The 21509-nt window shown below is 47.7% G+C and overlaps 1 protein-coding gene across 3 annotated transcripts in view; it reads right to left on the reverse strand.

The window, feature by feature from the left end:
* The window catches only part of ACOXL (acyl-CoA oxidase like), a 330642-nt gene that overhangs the window by 52656 nt on the left and 256477 nt on the right, over nt 1-21509 (reverse strand). For all 3 annotated transcript variants that reach the window (XM_061431434.1, XM_061431436.1, XM_061431435.1), the window contains exons 16-17: nt 15509-15596; nt 1045-1115 (exon numbers count right to left, since the gene is read on the reverse strand). In XM_061431434.1, coding sequence (XP_061287418.1) covers nt 1045-1115; nt 15509-15596 — 159 coding nt within the window. The remainder of the gene's footprint in view (nt 1-1044; nt 1116-15508; nt 15597-21509) is intronic.

Here is a 21509-nt window from a genome sequence, read left to right on the forward strand (position 1 = left end):
TATTAGAACCAGGACTCTGGTGGGTCAGTTCTCCTGGGCAAGCCCAAAGTCTGGTATTAGAACTTCTGTTTATAAAATCAACATTACTGAAAGCTTAAAAAAAAAAAGACAGACTGAAAATATCACATCTTAGGCAAATGAGTTGAAAATCCCTTTTAGTGATGCCCTCTATTTTCCACCCATTTCTAGAGTCAGAGAACACCTGGCATGGTATTTAGGTAAAGAAATGCAATCCCTGGCACACGTGGCTTCCTGACGACACAGAACTGCAGTGACATCACGGAAATGCAGATGCCTCCTGGTCAGCCCAAGGAGTCTCCAGGAGAGAACAGCCTTAGCCATGGGTGGAAAAGAATGTATGTTCCTTAGTCATCTGCTGGTGGCTACTGCTTTCTGCCTTCAATGCCCAAGTTTTAATTAAATGCAGGCAGGGTGTTGGTCAGGCTTTCTCACACGTTTGGCTCAACGCACACGTACAACCAAAATGTAGATAGACCACACCTGTTCTCCTTTGTCCATTCGGAAGGAAACAAAGGGATGGGCACCGAGTCTGTCTCCCACTCAAGGGGGAGGAAGCGATGACATCAGATGCCCCTTCCCGTCGTTCATATGAACAGTCTCATTTGTGAAGCGCTCCCCAGTGACGAAATCGAGGATGTGGCAGACTCGGGATGCATGGAATCCTTTGTCTTAATTAAAAAGTATGGTGAGAGTCATGGAATTTGGCCAAGCCTCATAAATCTGCTCAGAGAATCAAGGCTCTGTCAGATAAGCTTAAGTAGAACCCCCTGAGCCCTCTGGAGAATTGCATAGATCCCCGCTCGTGGCTGACACCCACTTTCCCGTCACTTTGCTGCTCTCTGAGGACAGCGGCCGTGCTCATTAACCAGCAATCCTCCTACCCGCTGATGACAAGTGTATCCCCGAGGAGCGCAGAATTCAGAGATGATAAATTTACTCCTGCCTGTAAGAGTGAATCTCTCCTTAGGGCAATAAAAGTGCTGGGAGGCTCTCAGGCATCAGGGCTTCCTTTCAGGAACATACCTGCTTTAACAAATCCTGGTCCTCTTGGTCAGGACAGTTCCTTACAGCCAGGCAAAACTGCTCTAAAGTAACTGGAAAGGAAGAAAAAGAAAGAGTGAGTGGCCTCCCTGCGGGCCCTGAGCCTCTCTGTACAGAGAAGGACATCGTGGTGTTAACCCACAGAGGTGACATGCCACCGTCTTTCCTTGGTGATACCTTCGAGGGGAACAGAGCCCGCCCTGGGGAGGTGGAGGGCAAGGCTGGCACAACCACGTCACCCTTGTGAGCTGGGATTATCACATGAGAGCCCGGGGCCGTGACCACCAGCAAAGCTCCATCCTGAAATGGTACCAATGAGCTTATTTACAAAACAGAAATAGAGTCACAGATGTAGGAAGCTTATGGTTATCAGCGGGGAGCAGGGGCAGGGGGATACACTGGGAGGCTGGGACTCACATCCACACTACTATACGTAAAATAGATGGCTAATAAGGGCCTACCGTATAGCACAGGGGGTGTGTGTGTGTGTTAGTTGCTCAGCTGTATCTCACTTTTTGTGATCCCATGTACTAGCCCGCCAGGCTCCTCTGTCCATGGGATTCTCCAGGCAAGAATACAGGAGTGGGTTGCCATTCCCTTCTCCAGGGAATCTGCCCAACCCAGAGACTGAACCTGCGTCTCCTGCACTGCAGGCAGATTCTTTATCGCCCGAGCCACCAGGGAATCCCCAATAATAAATAGTAAAAACCAAGCCACCGGGAGGGTCATACAGCCCATCCTGCCCCCAGTGACCACACTGCATGTCCATTCCCTGTGACCACCACCTAGAGGACTCCACCTGCCTCTGTAAATCTGGCAGTGCTACGTTTTCTATCTCAAGTTTCCATTGTGATCCCTGCACAATCCCCACCAAGTCTTCTCTTGGTATGAATGACGGGACCCCAGTGTTGACTCAAGCAAACCCCACTAACTCTCCCAAATATTTCAGGTTGAGTCTCCCCAACCATCTTTCTCCAACAAGATGGTGGAGAGAAACCAAGAATAGTTGCAAAACAATATTCACAATCCATCTTAGCTGGCCACGAACACTCTAGGAATGTTAACCAAGATGATTTACACAAACGACATTCCCCTTCTCCATGCTGGTGGCCTCGATCTCACTCATGGCCACTCATGTGAGCACCCTTTTCTATTTCAGTCTAAATGAGCACAAAACCACAACTGCCTCCCATGCTTTGACTGTGTTGGTTCACTCTTGAAAGTGCTCCCATGATTCCCTGCCACCCTCAGATTACTTAAATCCATCTCTTTTGACAAGCATTAAAACTTTAACCGAGTGAACCCAGGTAGACTTCTTTCCAGACTCAAAGCTATGTTCACTCTACCTGTCATCACTCTTCACTGTCATCTGCTGGGCAGTCTCACCTCCTGCCTTTGAGAGCAGCATAGCTCACCCTTCCCATCCAACTGCTCCAAACCACTCACCATCCCTCGGGTCTAGCCCATCCTCCGCAGAGCCCACAAAAACTGGTAGAAACATACCAAGCCTCAAGACGGAGGGACGGTCTGATTCCACTGTTCTGACCTCCAGGTCTAGATGTCATGTTTAAACATGCAGATATTTTAAAAAGCATTATATCAGCAAAAATGAATTGTCATCAAGAAAGCAAGCATGGTCTGGGAATTTTTTATTATCGTTTTCAATGTTACCTATAAAATACAATTCACTAGAGAGTTTTCCTCTATGACTACACTCCTCTGCAGTCGTAACTGTGGTTGGTTGTATCCCATGCTGACTACTTCTCCCAAGTCTAAAGTTCTGCTCTCATCTGAGTAAAATGTGTGCGGATTGTGCAACGGGCTTCTCTGGTTGTGGTGTGTGGCCTTCTTGCTGTGGTGGCTTCTCGTGTTGCAGGGCAGGGGCTCTAGGGCATGGGCACTTCAGTAGTCGTGACAAACAGCCTTAATTGCCCCTGGCATGTGGAATCCTCCTGGACAGGGATCAAAACTGTCCCCTGCATCGGCAGGCAGACTGTTACCCACTGTGCCACCAGGGAAGTCCCAGCTTGGGTTTTAGCCCAAACTTCATTCTTTGCCCATCCTGCCCGACAGGCCTCAAGTCACAGCCCAGTTTTTGGAGCTGGGCGGAAGTGCATTTGTGGGGACACAGGGCTCCCCAGGGAGGGGAGTAGGAGGGGAGCTTCTCCTTAACTGGCCGGCTCCGTTTCATGAATCGATCACCGCTCACACCTTCGATACAAACAACAAGAGCCCATCCTGACAACGGCAGGTCAACAGAAGCAGGGTTCACCGAGTCCTCAGTCGTTCCCTCGCCTTAGAGCGAGTCAGGGTAACACGTGCTCTTGTGCCCAATGCGGGATTCTTGCCAGCCTCCTCCATTCCGGTTTCTACTGAGGCCGACTTGAAAGAGGAAAGAGGGCCAGAGACCGCTGACAGAGTAGGGGGGAGGGAGGGCAGGTCTGGGCCCAAGTCATCATCACGGCATCGCACAGCGACAGACGCACGGGGCTTCACTCCCGTCTCTTCCACCTGCCTCCACATTTAAACAGGCAGGAAAACCCAAACCCTCACAAAGAAAGCAGCTGTGCTATCTACTTTCTTCTCCTTCACGGCTGATTCAAGGAGCCGCCTGCCTCAGGAGGAGGAAAGATGTAGCCCAGCTAGCGTGTGCTCAGGGTCACTCTGGGTCTCTCTCTTCAGAGACTCTGGAGGCAGCTTTCTTCCCGAGTTCACATCCATTGTTGTAACTGCTCCTAAGTGTCCCCATCTGTTCATTTCAGTGGGGGCCACAGAGGTTTCCACCCATCTGAGTAAGTCAAGCCCTCTTTGGTTCAGCCTTTCCACCTTGTGTGACAAAAAGATCAGCCTGCCGACACAGGGAGAACAGTAGATTTTTAGATAACATACCTGTTAGCTGTGAGGTTGTTAGCTTTGAGGTTGGGGAGTGAGGCGAGGGGGCTGCATAGAAAAAAATGACCTGAGTGAAGTTAAAAAAAAAAGGAAAGTGGTAGTTTGGGAGAAAAAAAAAAAAGACAGGCCAGCATGAAACACATACGCCTCTCCCTCTATGGGCTGGTGGATAAATTATGTACAACGGCCAAACCTCTGCAGCCCATTTCTGAAAGACAGACAGGACTCAGCAACACGGTGGGTACCCTACAACTCACCAAATGCCTCTGCCTGGATGCCATCATTAGGACACGGTTACACAAACAATGGGGGGAAGCAAGATGAGCCACATGCACAGCGTCTTTGTCCTTTTTGCAATCAGGCTAGTGAGACGGGGCTCCATCCTGAAGTTCGTTAGCAGGCACAGCTGGCCTGGACATACAACACATGGGGCTGAGCCGCTCAGGAATCCTGTCTCATAACCTTGTTTCGAGCTCTCTCTCAGTCCCAGCTGGCTGACTCAGGCCTGCCTCTCCCTGAGGGCCCTGGGGGGTGAGGGGGTGGGGGCAGGAGCCCCTGGTGTCCGTGCCCGGGGCTCCTGGACAGGGACCCTCGCTGGTTCTGTGGCACAAGGTGGGAGACGGTGGTGGCTGTCCCTCAGCTGTCGCCCCTCACCCGCGTACGACAATGGTGCCCTCAATTCATCTTACAGGATGACCTGTCACTCCAGCTCCTGAAGTCCCCCACCCACCTCTTCTTCACGACAAAACAGGGAAATGTTGAAAGGAAAAGAGCGAGAGAGTGGTGTAAAGGCTGAGTCTTTGCCAGAAGAACTCCAGCTCTGCGTTCAGAATCAACACAGGGCGGGAAGAGGGATGCTTAACTTCTTGGTATCGAGAAGGTGGAGCAGTTCCGGCCTCCTGCCCATGGGGATGGGCTGGAAGGGCATGGGGTGGGCCTCTGTGCCAGGCAAGGCTGTGGTTCCCCGCTCCCCTTGCTCTGTCCTTGTCGCTGCCTGCTCACCTGGCTCACAGGATCCACCCCACACAGCAAGCAGGGCACACAGGCCTGTGTCCCACTCTCCTTCTCTGGGACCGCGAGCAAGACAGAAACTCAGCGGTGCCATTTCTCCAGGCAGACAGGCTCCGGCTCTGTGTAACTAAGTCTCAGCAGCTTCTCTGCCTGCGTGCTGGGGCCACAGCCCTCCCATGGGCCCTCTGCTTCTCCAGGGCAAAGCACCCCTTCAGGCCCAACGACCACCATCTTCCTGCAGCTCTGTCTTCTTACTTGCTGGCCACATTCACTGGTTTTGGGCTCTGTTCTCCACCCATCCTCACCCTGGGCCTGTCTCCAATGCAGGATGTCCCTTGGGACCAGGGAAGTTCCCCTCAAGAGAGGCTGGGTCAGAAGGTCCCTGTCCCCCTTAGCCCCTCCACTGATGCCCTACCCAGGAAAGGCCAAGCTCTCCAAAGCAGCACCCGACCCTCCCAGCCCACTCTTTCAGGCTCCTTCTCTCAATACTCTTCCCGGCCTCTCCCCAAAAAGCCTCCCTTCCAGTGGAACAGGGGCCCTGGTACTCCCGGACCAGCCCTTCACTTTATCACCTTCACCTTCATCTGCACCTAGCCTCCTCCCAGAATGCACTGCCACACTCTCAACTTTGGATCCTACCCACACTTCGGGACCCAGCACCGAGGGGCCCTCTGAGGAGTCTCCTGGGAGTCCGGCAACATCTGCCCAGCCCGGGACCTCTCCCGGCTGTTACATGCTCCAGGGCGCCTTCATGCCCCATGGCAAGCCTTCTTGGCTAACTTATTCTTTCGGTTTTTTTAACCGGAAAAAAAAAAAAGCACCTCTGTAGGGTGCTTTTACCCTACAGAGCTCAACAGGGAAAGGTTTATGCCTTCTGGATTCCAAGTCCTTTTTTTAGCTGCCCTCTTGGACACAGAATCATATTCACCTATAATTACAGAAATCTGTGAGAATTTGTTTTATTTTCTAGGCTGCCTATTAAAAGAGAATTTCTGAGTAATTTTTAGGGCAAAAAAATCACAAGAGATAGCTTTGTCCATCTCTATTTACAATGACGTTACATAAAGTTTCCCCATCGAGGATTCAACGAGCACTTTGATGGCTCAGACTGGGGTCCTGAATCAGTAAGAGAAGGTAAAATACTGATGAAAACCTTGCTTTTAGTTATGTTATGATCACTTTCCCATCTAACATGTGATGCCACTTTGAGCATGTATCAAATCTTGTTAAACTACTATATCTCAAAGGAGGGCCTGCTTTTTTTTTTTTTTCTCCTTCAGCTCTCACATTTCTGAGTAAAAGCCATCATTTTCCAGTTAATAGAGCATTATATTTTCTCTGCAAACAAATTCCCATAATTTACAAGCAAAGAGAAAGGGAATTCATGGAGAGGAGACACTGCACTATTTTTCCTTCTGACATTTGGGATCTACCATGGGTTGAAAATGATGGTTTTATCTCTGGTGATTTATCAAACTCCAGATTCCCTAAAAGATGAACAGATGCACTGAAGAAAGAATGCATCACCTTAATGCTTCATTTTGACACTCTGGGTATCTAAAAAGAATCTTATTTTGAATCTCCCCCCTCCAGAAACTCAGTCGTTCCCATGATTTACACATTGAATTCTTGTTTTCCAAACACACTTAGGTGAGAACATGCCAGGAGACACACTGAAAGAAAATGGTCACATTTGAAACATACAGATTATTTATAGACAGAAAACTCAAAAACTGAAAGAAAATCTGGTTGTCAACAGACAGTTGCTTTTTCTATGTTTTCTCTGCAGCTCATTTTGGGTTTTGTGTGGGTGGCTCATGTGAACTCAAAGGTTGTTTGCTAAATGTTTGATGAGATTAGGACATGTTGTCTTTTAAAACTTAATGTAAGTTTGTGTATATAGCACATATGTTTAACTTTAGAATATGGGTAACTTTTTAAATATAGAAAGCCATACCTAGAACTGCTGTTATAAGATTTCCTATACTTCTATTTTTATTCACAGTTTAGAAGGTCTTATTCATATTCCTAGTGGAGTCTCATAATAGTTGTGCAGTGGAAATTTTTGCTTTTTTACCTTTTGGGTTAATTTCATCTGCCAACTTGGGCACTCTGTTCGAAAGTACTTAGGTACCAGGAGCTGGAAAGTCAGCATGGCCTGCAACTCAGATCTTTGCAGTTCACCATATAAACTATATCTTTGATCATATAGTGTACAAAGGAGAAAAAAGAAACACTTTTAAGCAAGGGCTTATTTATTTACTTATTTGCCTCTTTAGCAATGCTCAGCCATTAGATTCAGGTCCAGCAAGCACTTACGGGCCCCACAAAGTAGGCAGATGGTAGCACTCTGCCAGGATTTGAACCCCGCTTTCTGCTGTGTGGCCCTGGGCAACTCAGGTAGCCTTTCTGAGCCTCAGCCGCATGGGTGGATGGTGGTCCCTCCCTGTCTGCCTTGGAGGGAGACTACCGAGTGCTCATTAATCTTACAGAAAGTCTGTAAGATAGCAAACAAAAATAAAAAGCACGATTGGGCAACCAACGCAGTAAGAAGAGTGAAAAACAGCATAAGCCAAGTTTAACCTCAGAAAGTACCACCCCCCCAGCCCACCGGAAGTTTAAGAACGCTGGAATGCACATTCTTTAGGGTTTATCTGTAGGAAGGAAAGCCCTTGGGGAGTTGGGGGTGGGAGGGCGTCTCTCAAAATCTGATGCTAAAAAGCCGTGGGGGTCAGCCAGCCCCAGGGCAGAGTTCCAGCCCCACACCTTAGACCTGTGTGGTCACAGGCAACTGTCCACCTGAGCGGAGCTTCCTCAAGGCTAAGTGAGGTTGTCGTGGAGACTGAAGCGGGTGACGGGAGCCAGGCACTCAGCACGGCCCTGGCTCAAGGGAAGCACTGAAGAGGCAGAGATGGTGGCCATCAGCCCAGTTGGCCAATGTCCCCAGGGTCAGGAAGGGAAGTGACCTTTTATTAGAGTCTGGGTCAAGTATAGCTGCTAAATTCTGTCCTGAACAAACCTCCACTAAACAAATATTCTTCAGGAATTGAACTTGGCTTTTTCCTCTTGTCTCCCTCTTCCCAGCACAACAGAATCTTGAAGGTCATCTGTCATAAAACCGTCTCAAACTGGGGCCTTCATCAAAGAAAAGTGAGCTGACAGCTCTCTTGGGGCCTCACAGGTGACCTGCTCCCGGGTGCTGGGGGAGCAGGCCCCAGGGTGGGGGGCTCTGGCGAGGGCTGTGTGGCTGCCCTTATGTAGAACACAGAGCTTGGGGCCCTCAGGTCCGGCTGGCACAGACTCAAATTCACCTGCGTGGCCTGGGGCTTCGGGGAAGGAAACCCTGCCTTCCGATGAAGGGAGCAGCCCGTGCGATGTCGCAGAAACAACCTGCTCCCCTCGCTGGAGCCCGGGAGCCATGCTCCCTCACAGCTGCTCTCCCAGAACCAGGAGGGCTCGGAATAAGGTCCAACATTGGGCGTCGGCATCTTAGAACTTCCTCTCTTCCTCGTCTACTTGCTGATGAGACACAAAATGTAAATCTATGTGGGCTTCCCTGGGCTTCTCAGGTGGCACTAGTGGTAAAGAACCCGCCTGCCAATGCAGGAGACACGGGTTCAATTCCTGATCCGGGAAGATCCTAAGCCCGTGCACCACACTACTGAGCCCAAGCCCCAGAGCCAGTGCTTCACAGTGAGAGAAGTCACCCGAATGAGAAGCCTGTGCACTGCAGCTAGAGAGCATCCCTGCACCCTGAAACCAGAGGAATGCCCACGAGGCAATGAAGACCCAGCACGGCCAAAAAAAAAAAAAATTGTTTTTAAAAGTGTAAATCTGAGGTGGCAAAGTTGCACACCCTGCCCAGGGTTTCCGTGCTGCGGTGCTCAGGTTCAGCTAAACTAATTCTTCCTTTCAGGAGCCACCATCTACGGGAGCACACAGTAAGCCCCGCCCCTGCCTGCAATGGCCTCCATCACCAGGGCTTCCACTCTTCTCTCTCCCACCCTGCTAGTACTGTGCCAGTCCTCACGCTCTCTTCTTCCTGAGTTCTGCCACCTCCTGGGCCGCCAGACGGAGGCGGCCGTTGTTCCAGACTCCAGGCATTAGGGACGATGGACATTTGCGTGACCCTCTCCCAGCCGCCACACCCTCCGACATGGACCGATCAACCCGCTTTGCTCTCAGGAGTGATGAGTCTGAGATGTGTCCCCCACATCAGAAGGACAGAGAAAACGAATCTGGAGACAATCCTTTTTTTCCTCCAGCGTTGAGGTCTCCAAGACGCTGGTCTGCTGGGATATGGTGGCAAATAGCACCCGCCCACCCTTGGCTCCCCAGACCCCCTCACCGGCCGCTCCCACCCACATATCTAATGGTAGACGAAGATGGAAGGTCAGCAGCGGGGGCAGTGGGACCCTGCGCTTCCCTCCCTCAGAGCGCCGCCTCAGGGGCTGCGCCACAGCTTCTGGGCCAGCAGAGGGCGCCAATGGCAGAGGACGGCTCACAGGTTGCCACAGCCAATGGAGTAGTACCTGTGGTACTGCCCCCCTCCCCCACCTGCCAGACTTCCCACTTCCTGCGGTAACAATAGAATGTTCCAGAAACTCATCCAAAGACTGAGATGTGCTGCCTTTTGACTTCTAGTTCCACCACAGAGGTCATGTTTGCCCTTCAAGCTGGAAGGACCCAGGGTTTGGTGGGTACTCTATAGCCTTGAGTCTAAGTTGAGTCTAAGTTTTGTAGTTGAGTCTAAGTTCCTTGAACATCTGGAAGTTCATGGTTCACATACTGTAGAAGTCTGGCTTGGAGAATTTTGAGTATTACTTTGCTAGCATGTAAGATGTTTGAGCATTCTTTGGCATTGCCTTTCTGTAGGATTGGAATGAAAACTGGCCTTTTCCAGTCCTGTGGCCACTGCTGAGTTCTCCAGATTTGCTGGCATATTGAGTGCAGCACTTTCATAGCATCATCTTTTAGGATTTGAAATAGCTCAACTGGAATTCCATCACCTCCACTAGCTTTGTTCATAGTGATGCTTCCTAAGGGCCACTTGACTTCGCATTCCAGGATGTCCAGCTCTAGGTGAGTGATCACACCGTCGTGGTTATCTGGGTCATCAAAGTCTTTTTGTATAGTTCGTCTGTGTATTCTTGCCACCTCTTCTTAATATCTTCTGCTTCTGTTAGGTCCATACCACTTCTGTCCTTTATTGTGCTCATCTTTACATGAAATGTTCCCTTGGTATCTCTAATTTTATTGAAGAGATTGCTAGCCTTTCCCATTCTATTGTTTTCCTCTATTTCTTTGCACTCATCACTGAGGAAGGCTTTCTTATCTCTCCTTGCTATTCTTTGGAACTCTACATTCAAATGGGTATACTTTTCCTTTTCTCCTTTGCCTTGAGCTTCTCTTCTTTTTTCACTTATTTGCATTATTTGTCCAGATGTTCAAGCTGGATTTAGAAAAGGCAGAGGAACCAGAGATCAAATTGCCAACATCCGCTGGATCATCAAAAAAGCAAGAGTTCCAGAAAAACATCTACTTTTGCTTTATTGACCAAAGCCTTTGACTGTGTGGATCACAACAAACTGTGGAAAATTCTTAAAGAAATGGGAATACCAGACCACCTGACTTGCCTCCTGAGAAATCTGTATGCAATCAAGAAGCAATAGTTAGAACTGGACATGGAACAACAGATGGGTTCCAAATCAGGAAAGGAGTATATCAAGGCTGTATATTGTCACCCTGCTTATTTAACTTCTATGCAGAGTACATCATGTGAAATGCTGGGCTGGATGAAGCACAAGCTGGAATCAAGATTGCCAGGAGAAATATCAATAACCTCAGATATGCAGATGACACCACCCTTATGGCAGAAAGCGAAGAAGAACTAAAGAGCCTCTTGATGAAAGTGAAAGAGGAGAGTAAAACAGTTGACTTAAAACTCAACATTCAAAAAACGAAGATCATGGCATCTGGGCCCATCACTTCATGGCAAATAGATGTGGAAACAATGGAAACAGTGACAGATTTTATTTTTCTGGGCTCCAAAATCACTGCAGATGGTAACTGCAAGCCATGAAATTAAAAGACACTTCCTCCTTGGAAGAAAAGCTATGACCAACCTAGACAGCATATTAAAAAACAGAGATATTACTTTACCAACAAAGGTCCATCTAGTCAAAGCTATAGTTTTTCCAGTGGTCATGCATGGATGTGAGAGTTGGACTATAAAGAAAGCTGAGTACTGAAGAATTGATGCTTTTGAACTGTGGTGTTGGAGAAGACTCTTGAGAGTCCCTTGGACAGCAAGGAGATCCAACCAGTCCATCCTAAAGGAGAAAAGTCCTGAATACTCATTGCAAGGACTGATGCTGAAGCTGAAACTCCAATACTTGGGCCACCTGATGCGAAGAACTGACTCATTTGAAAAGATCCTGATGCTGGGAAAGATGAAAGGTGGGAGGAGAAGGGGATGACAGAGCATGAGATGGTTAGATGGCATCACCGATGCGATAGACATAAGTTTGAGTAGGCCCTGGGAGCTGGTGATGGACAGGGAAGCCTGGGGTGCTGCAGTCCTTGGGGTCACAAAGAGTCAGACACAACTGAGTGATTGAACTGAACTGAATGAAATTCCTAAACTCACACATGACTTTGGGATGAAGTTGTGGCATTTTTTTTCTGCACTTGCAGAATACTCATTCAAGTAACTAGTAATGAGCTAAAGTAACGCTCATTCAAGAAGGTGGTAAGTGCAATTCCACAATTCCCTGGAAAATGAATGCCAAAGCTAAAACTAAATCAAGGTGAATGTCATTTCCCTAAAGAAGAGCCCCACTAACCATGGGGAGGAAACTGATGATCCCATGAAGAATATTGGGAAAAGGACTCATAGCTAAAATGCAGAAATAATGCTTTAATAATGCAGGTGATCACATTTTTATTAATGAAGTCTCCTTAGCAAGGAAGCAAATACATCCTTGAAAGGAGTCTGAAATTAATCCTCTGATAGGCAGAAATCTACACTATTCAAATATTCTAACTATAGTTGCAACCTGAACTGAATGCCTACATTCTAAACTCTAAGTCACTTTATTCTTAATAAAGTGACTAAGAGAAGGGACCAGAAAAGGGACTTGCTGCAATACAATGGGAACTAAAAACCAAGAGACAATTCAGCATGGAGCTGAAAATGCTGGATGTGTTTTATTTAATTAATTAATGTATTTATGAAATTCATTTCATAAAATCATTCCTCTTTTTGGTTTTTGGACTGGTACACCCTTAAGGGTTCAAGCAGCACCATGTTTCAGCACTGCTATTTCCAGGGCGAGATCAAAATGCGTATCAGAGGAAAGTAATAATTCATCATCGTAATAGTTACATCCCACTTTAGAAACCACTAGAGACTGCTTCACATTCTTATTTCCAACATGGTCTTCCTGAGTTTTCAGGTGACAAATGGAGACTGATGCCAGGAGGCTTTTTTCCTGTTTGTTCCTGATGGAAAGGGCTAGATGCAGAGTTCATTTTCATCTGGGGTGACACTCAGCTCTGAGCTTCGCCGCCTGCTGCTTCCCTTCCCTCCTCGTGCCGCTCCTTTAAAAGTCTCTGGAGGCAACATCTGGGTCCAGTCACTGAAAACAGATGGGTTCTGCCACCTCCTCTCCGGTCTCCCTGGAGACCTCTGCCCCGTGCGGGGCTGGGGAGGGGGCGGGGGGAGTGTGCTATTGGAACCTAATGACATGCTGACTACATTTTTCCTGTGTGTGTTCAGGGCATTCCTGTCATTAGAACCCATCCTGTATCTGTACAGCCCTTCTCATTACGGATGGATTTCCCTATTTCAAGATCTTCCTCAGATTTCTTGATGCTGTCATTGGGTCCTATTATTTTTCTTGCTGTTACAATTTTTCTTCTGTGACTTTCTACAGCCAAATCCTCTTCATCTGTCATGGAACCAGAGGCCAAATTTCCTGAAAATCATCACTTTAGCTTACGGTCACTTTTGCTTACCATCATTTATTGCTTAATCAATAGCAGGTTCAGAATCAGTTTGGATTTCTTCAGCGCTGTGCAATATCAGCTCTTTGAAGTCTCTTCCTGGTGTTAAGACTTCATACATTGGCACCAAGCCTCTTTCTCTGTTTCTTCCTCTTAAGGAAAAAGATCTAAATGTTCTGCTTTGGTTATGGGAACAAAGGCTTTTGTAGATTAGTAATTAAGAGTAATAAAAAAAAGTTTCATTGAACACTATGAGTCAGCCTTCTCTGGTGGCTCAGCAGGAAAGAATCTGCCTGCAATGCAGGAGACGTGGGTTCAATCCCTGGGTTGGAAAGATCCCCTGGGGAAGGATATGGCAACCCATTCCAGTATTCTTGCCTAGGAAATCTCATGGATAGAGAAGGCTGGTAGGCTATAGTCCATGGGGTCACAAAAGAGTTGGCCCTGAGAAGCAGAAGGCAGAAACCAAACAGAGTCTGGGATGTGGATGAGGCCTTGGTTATCCCAGGGTGGGCACCGTGTTTAAAGGCTGGCCTTGGGTGTGACGCTCTGGCAGCCTCGCTAACCCTGTGCTCTTGGCAAGTTCACCTGAGCACGGGCACATTGACCTGAGCATCCGCGTCCCACTCCTTACTCTTAAGCCCAGGGCCATAAGGCTACCCCGGGTCCCAAGCACTGGACTGCACTCAGAAGGGAGAGGCCCTGGCACTTTTCTACTCCTGAATGCCTGGCTAGGAGGCAGGGTGGTGGGCGGGCCAGGATACTGGACAGGATGCAAGCACTCCTGGGTTGCTGGTGCAACTCTTTTTTTTCTGGCTGTGCTGGGTCTTCGTTGTTGCATGGGCTTTTCTCTAATGGCAGCTGCTGCTGCTGCTGCTGCTAAGTTGCTTCAGCCGTGTCCGACTCTGTGAGACCCCATAGACGGCAGCTCCCCCAGCTCCCCCATTCCTGGGATTCTGCAAGTTGAGGCTATTCTGTAGTTGTGATGTGCAGGTTCTAGGGCACATGGGCTTCAGAAGTTGCAGCTCCTGGCTCCAGAGCACAGGCTCAAGAGTTGTGGTGCATGGGCTTAGTTGTCTTGTGGCATGTGGACTCTTCCCAGATCAGGGATGGAACCCAGGTCTCCTGCACTGTGGGCAGATTTTTTATCACTGAACCATCAGGGAAGCCCAGGCTTGACTCTTAACAGAACCCATCAAGGAATTCCATACTCTGCACAGCGCCCAGGGATGTACTAGGGCCATTAGCCAGGCCCCAGAGCTGAGACGGTGGTCAAATCCACTCCTGCTTTCTGGGAGCCAGCAGTGACCTTGGTATGATGGAAAACTCTATGCAGCAAACAGCAGTCAGCACCTTCTGCTTTTCATACTTTCCCCCCACGGAGGATGGGGCTCCCTGGGGGCTCAGTGCTAAAGAATCCCCCTGCAGTGCAGGACACGAAGGAGACACAGGCTCAGTCCCTGGGCAGGGAAGACCCCCTGGAGGACAGCATGGCAACCCACTCCAGTGTTCTTGCCTGGAGAATTCCACAGACAGAGGAGCCTGGTGGGCTACAGTCCACGGGGCCCCAGAGAGTCGGGCACGACTGAGCAACTGAGCACACAACATCTAGTAAGGGAAAGAGGAGGAGTTGGGCAGGCCCTGCTGCTGCTAAGTCATGTCAGTCGTCTCTGACTCTGTGCGACCCCATAGACGGCAGCCCACCAGGCTCCGGTCCCTGGGATTCTCCAGGCAAGAACACTGGAGTGGGTTTGCCATTTCCTTCTCCAATGCATGAAAGTGAAAAGTGAAAGTGAAGTCGCTCAGTCGTGTCCGACTCTTTTCGACCCCATGGACTGCAGCCTACCAGGCTCCTCCGTCCATGGGATTTCCCAGGCAAGAGTACTGGAGTGGGTTGCCATTGCCTTCTCCGAGGGAGCAGAAATCTTCACGGAGCTCACTCTGTCTTCAATGTTTCATCTTACTTTCTGTGATTTTGAGGCCAAAATGAACATTCACACTACCTTACCCTCGGGGGCTAACACTTTGGACCGGATCACTTTTTGTTTCAGAAGCGGGGAGGACTGTCCAGTTCAGTGTCCCCTGCCTCGACCTGCCAGCAATTCCTGCTCAGTTGCAACAACCAAGATGTTTCCACCTGTCAACAAATGTTCCCTGGAAGATGTAGTCACCTCTGGCTTAGAATCACGGCTTTAGAGGGCAGAACCAGTCCTTGCTAAATTAGGGGGTGGGTTTAAGGAGTTTTGGTCCTTGAACTTCTTCAGGCAGTGACTGCATTGAAACATCCTCACTTGACCCACCCCTCACTTGTTCCTTGGGGAATGACAGTCACCACTGGGCTGAGGGCCAGCGCTGAGGGACCGCGCTTGGCCAGCTGGATCCTGGCACATTTGGCATTACGTTCTGTGGGTGTCATTTGGTCAGTGGGGAGTAACTTGGGGACCCTGAATTCAACACAAGGGCTCAGATTGCAGAGTCATCTTCCCAGATAACCTGAGAGTCACTCAATCCCAAATATTTGACAACAGCCACTGACCTCGGTGAATATGCGCCAGAGACAGGCAGGTGATGTGGTGAAGGCATGAGTTCCAGGCACTGAAAAAGTCCTCCTTCTCGGTCATCACCTGCCAAATTGACAGGAAAAAAAAAAAAAACCAGCTGATGATATTCTTAGAGACTAGAACTTACTAGCAAGGCAGATGGCAGACAACGCACATCTCAGCACCACCATTAAGCAGGGGTGTGTTGCATGCAAGGGCTTCTGTCACCCCTAAAAGCTTCAGTTAGATGAAGAAATGTCATAACATGCTGAGTCCAGTTTACATGTTGCTATTAATCCCTCACTCGTATCAAGCGTGGTGGTGCATGTGCACTCAGTCACTTCAGTCGTTTCTGACTCTTGGCGACCCCATGGACTGTAACCCACCAGGCTCTTCTGTCCATGGGATTCTCCAGGCAAGAATACTGGAGTGGGTTGCCATGCCCTCCTCCAGGGGATCTTCCTGACTCAGGGACCGAACTCAAGTCTCCTGCGTTGCAGGCAGATTCTTTACCACTGAGCCACTGGGGAAGCCCAAGCATGGTGGCACCACGCTGCATTTCTTGAGATGTGACCAGCGTTGAAGAAACAATTTGAAGGAGACAGGCAGAGAATGTGAGATGGTTTTAGTCAGGTCACTCACTGCCTGGAAAATTCTAAATAACAGAACTAACTAAATCTAGTCTGCAACAAAACCAACCCACCTTCCCACCCTCCTCCCCCATATTGTAGTCACATACTGCCGGGTTTTCAAATTGTTTCTTTTTCTTTCCTCTTCTTTTCTTTTTTGTCTTCTTAAAATTTTTCTTAAAAGCTTTTGCTTGAAATTCATTTCCTGACAGTTCTGGAGGCGGGAAGTCCACTATCAGGGTGCAAGCACAGTCAGGTTCCGGGGGGACTCTCTTCCTGGCTTGAGGACGGATGCCTCCTTTCCGTTTTTGCACAGCTGCCCTGCTGCTGCTAAGCTGCTTCAGTCGTGTCCGACTCTGAGACCCCATGGATCATAGCCCACCAGGCTCCTCTGTCCACAGGATTCTCCAGGCAATAATATTAGGGTGGACTGCCATGCCCTCCTCCAACCCAGGGATCAAACCTGCATCTCTTATGTCTCCTGCATTGGCAGGCAGGTTCTTTATCACTAGCTCCACTTAGGATGCAGAGAGAGTGATCTCTCTCTCTTCTTATAAGGCATCTAATCCCATTATGAAGTTCCCACCTTCATGGCCTCATCTAACCCTACTGACCTCTCAAAGGTGCCATCTCCAGATCCATCACATTGGGAATGAAGGCTTTGACATTTGAATCTGGAGGAGGGATGCAGACATTCAGTCCATAACAATATTCCTTTCGATTTTCATTATAGAATTATATGTACTAATTCTGAGAGGAATCTTATAATAGAAAGGCCATGGACTTTGGAGCTTGAGAAATAGAAATTGAAACTACAGCCCGATTTCTATCTACTTTGGTAGTGTGGACAAATTATTTCACTTCTGAGACATTAAAATTTTTTTAAAGTCTGTCATATAGAGTGAAGTAAGTCAGAAAGAGAAAAACAAATATTGTAAACATATATGTATATACATATATATCAAATATCATATGTTAACACACACACATATATATATATGGAATCTAGAAAAAATGGTACTGAGGGACATATTTGCCGGGTAGGAATAGAGACAAAGATTTAGAGAATAGATTTGTGGGCATGGAGAGGAAGGGGGTGGGACGGACTGAGAAGGTAGCATTAACAGATACGCACTATGGTGTGTGAGACAGAGAGCGAGCAGGAGGCTGTTGTACAGAACAGGAAGCTCAGCTCAGTGCTCTTCGATGACCTAGAAGGGGTGGGATGCGGGGTGGGGGAGAGAGACTCCAGAGAGAGGGACACCTGTATAATAGAGCTGATTCACATGCTGCACAGCAGAAACCAACACCACACTGCAAAGCAATTATACTCCAATTAAAAAAATGCAACACCAAGTTTTTAAATTTAGATATCATTGACAATAATATATTAGTCTCGGGTGTACCATATAATAATCCGATGTTTGTGTATACTGTGAAATGACCACCACAGTAAGTCCAGTTAACATCTGTCACCATAGTGACATTTTTTTTTCTTGTGATGAAAGCTACAGTTAATAACATAACTGCTTGTATGTTTGAAAGTTGCTAAGAGAGTACATCTTCCAAATTCTCCTCAAACTGTTTCCTGGATACCCATCACCTCTCTAGCATTGGCACTGAAAGTGGCCATGTCTGACCTGTGTGAGGAATATGGACTCAGGATGATTATGCTCTTTATTCATTTAAGGAGTATATTTTTCAGCTTTACTCTGTGTGAGATGGTCTTTCAGTCACTCTAATGAAGGAAACGGTTTGCTTTACTTGGTTTTTCAATCAGTGGGAAGTGAAGAAATAGAATTGGAAGCAAATAAGAAGGAAAAGGATAAACAGAAAAGAGAAAGATGCCAAATCACAGAGTTGGCAGAGTCCTGTCGGTGGAGTTTGGAGGCAGATTCTTATCTGACCAGAGCAGAGTGTGAAATTTGGCACTTCTGGGGTTTCTTTGTTTCTTGCCTTTGTTTGGAAAACCTAAGGGCTTGATATTTAAACTTTCAGCATTTTCTTTGCTCAGAGAAATAATACTCAAGTAGAAAGCTAGAATATCATTATTGGAAGGACTGCTGCTGAAGCTGAAGCTCCAAGTCTGGCCACCTGATGCAGAGAGCCAACTCAATGGAAAAGACCCTGATGCTGGGAAAGATTGGGGGCAGGAGGAGAAGGGGAGGACAGTGGATGAGCTGGCTGGATGGCATCACCGACTCGACAGACATGAGTTTGAGCAAGCTCCAGAAGTTGGTGATGGACAGGGAGGCCTGGCGTGCTGCAATACACGGGGTCGAAAAGAGTCAGACATGACTGAATGACTGAACTGAACTCAGTCTGTGTATCTGCTTCCCATTTTTCTTCAGCTCACACTCTGAGTCCTCTGGTTGGAAGATTACCTGCCTCCCATTGCTTCCCGGTTCCTGCAGGGCCTGGAGGTCAGACTCCTTTGTAAAAACCCTCCTAAAACAGAGTGCTTTGTGCTCCAGTGGAAAAGTTGGCAAGGCAGAACGTCTCTGTCCATGTATAATTTAGCATGATCACCTGGGGCAGCAGGCACAGCTCAGAGGACCATGTCACGTGTGCCTGGGGTCCCCACGCAACTGGGGCATCTCATGACAGTGGAGGGAGAGGAAAGCATCTGTCTTGTTCCCTGCATCGGTGTCACAATCACAACTGAAAAAGCACAGTAGAGATAGGTGATACTCAAGCAACAGCCCACACAGCATCTTTCGCAGAGGTGAGGACAAGAGCTGGCCAAACACTCATGGCCCGAAACTGCCCCATCACACTGCAGAGGAAGAAGCCAAGAATCCACACCAAAGCCTGGTGGACAGGCTGTCCTAAACATGCTTCGGCTGCCCCCACTGTCACATGGGAAGGAGAGAGGAATCTCCTTGTATCAAATATAACGTGGATGTGTCCAAACAGAATTGCGGGACACTTTTAGATTTTTTAAAGAGTCAGTGGATAGAGTAAGTTTTCATGAGCCTGATCAAGAGCAAAGCAGAGACAGAAGACTGGCTGGACTACATGGAACCCTGAATGAACAAGGCATATCAGATGGAAGAAGCTTGCAGAGGGCCCTCTGCAAAACTGGCTATGGCTGAGCCCTTCCGCCAGGATGTTGTTGTTTAGTCGCTAAGTCCTGTCTGACTCTTTGCAACCCTGTGGACTGAAGCCTGTCAGTCTCCTCCACCCATGGGATTTCCCAGGCAAGAATACTGGCGTGGGTTGCTAGTTTCTCCTCCAGGGAATCTTCCTGACCCAGGAATTGAACCTGCATCTTCTGCATTGGTAGGTGGGTTCTTTACCCACTGAGCCACCAGAGAAATCCCCAATAGGATGAGACAAAAGTGAAGATCAAGTTCAAGTTAAGGAGAAAGGCCCCTGGCAGCCAATTCCTAAGTGCTTTTCCTTATATGTCAACATCACAGTGCTGCTGCAAGACCCACTGGAGAAGGCTCAGTGCAACCTCATCCTTGCTGGCAAGTGGCCCCTGGCCCTCCACTTACCAGATGGAAAGGTTGGCACGACTGTCCCCTACCCTCCACAACTCCCCCCAGACCATGGAACATGTTGATAGGAAGGCAGCTTCACGAGGGCAGATGCCCAGAAAAGAAGCCAACTGAGAAGCCTCTGGTCCCTTGAGTTAGCTGATGGGCGGGAAGCAATAAGCTGAAGCCACACAGGTCCATACACTGAGGCAGGGTGGCCTTTGAACAGTGTGTGGGGCATACTTCATCCCACGATCAGGTGGTCCAAGTGAGCAGACCAGAAGATCAAACCCTAGTTCAGCCTCTAAGTGTAGACTCAGTGCTAACTGCAGAATGTCATTGTCAGCAACTGTAACCCTGCAGATAACTGTAACCCAACTCCAACGCACAGAATTTTTACATTTACTTACTGCACAAAAACACGGTAGAACAACAGAAATCAACTATTTAACCCTCCAAAGTTAAAATATCTTAACACGAGGTTTCATTAAAGATGGCATGGTTGGGACTTCCCTGGTGGCACAGTGGTTAAGACTCTGCTGACAATGCAGGGAGTGCAGGTTTGATCCCTGGTCGAGGAACTGAGACCCCACAGTGCAGTGCAGAATGGCTGAAAGATTTTTTTTTTTTTTAACGGCATGGTTGTTCTTTACTTCAAGCAGTAAACTTGCTGTTGAAAACTTGCGCATAAATTAGCCTTCCCCATGGTGCTCAGTTGTGTCTGACTCTTTGTGGCCCCAGGGACTATACAGCCCACCAGGCTCCTCTGTCCATGGAATTTTTTAGGCATAAATTAGCCTTATGAAAGCAAATCCTTCTTAAACTGCATCAAGCAACAGACACTGTTTCAAGCCCTTAAGTTGCACTTGCTCATTTAGCCTTCAGAAGCCCTGGAGATAAGTATTACTGATATATTTTACTATCTTCATTTTGCAGGGGGAAGGTTGAGGAATTTGCCCAAGGTTGGAGATATGGTACCCAGTTTTAGGAGCTCACATTTCTAGTCACAGGATACACTGCCTCCCAATGGACTGATGGAGAATTAGCTCCCTGTCCCTCCCAAATACATAGTTTATAGAGATGCGTTGTCACACCTGATCATGTTTGATGTGAATGACATCCCACACTTAAAGCCTCTAAGGGAAATAAATGCTTATTTCCTAATAAGTCATCATACAGCTAAGACAGAACTGAACTCATAAAGAGACCCCTGCTGCCTCATCTTTGGTGAATACCCATATCCATTCCCCCTTTTTCTTTTCTAGAAACACCTCCAAATAGGTTGGGCAGCAATATAGCCAGTTAAAAACACTTACCTCCCTACAGATGATCTATTAAAAAACCTCAGCTAACATCATATGTAATAGTAAAAGACTGAAGTGCTTTCCCTCTGAATTAGGAAGAAGATGAGAATGTTCATATCTCCACTTCTATTCAACATTACTGCAGGTTCCAGCCAGGGCAATAAGGCAAGAAAAAGAAACTAAAGGCCGAGAGTTTGGAAATGAGTAAGAGTGTCTTCACTACAAAAAGACATGACTTTTTACATAGAAAATCCTAAGGAATATACGATAAAACTGCTAGAATTAAGAAGTCAATTAAGCAAACATAAGATATAAGCCTTTGATATACAGATCAAAAGTGAAAGCCTCGTCAATCAGTTTTGTCTGACTCTCTTCGACCCCATGGACTGCAACCTGCCAGGCTCCTCCATCCATGGAATTCTCCAGATAAGCATACTGATGAGGGTAGCCATTCCCTTCTCTAGCAGATTTTCCTGACCCAAGAATTGAACAGTCTGAGTCACCAGGGAAGCCCATACAAATAAAAGTCAACTGTATTTCTGTATTCTAGGAATGAATAATTGGAACTTGAAATTGAATCCA

The sequence above is a fragment of the Bos javanicus genome, chromosome 11, assembly GCF_032452875.1.
Source record: "Bos javanicus breed banteng chromosome 11, ARS-OSU_banteng_1.0, whole genome shotgun sequence".
NCBI lineage: Eukaryota > Metazoa > Chordata > Mammalia > Artiodactyla > Bovidae > Bos > Bos javanicus.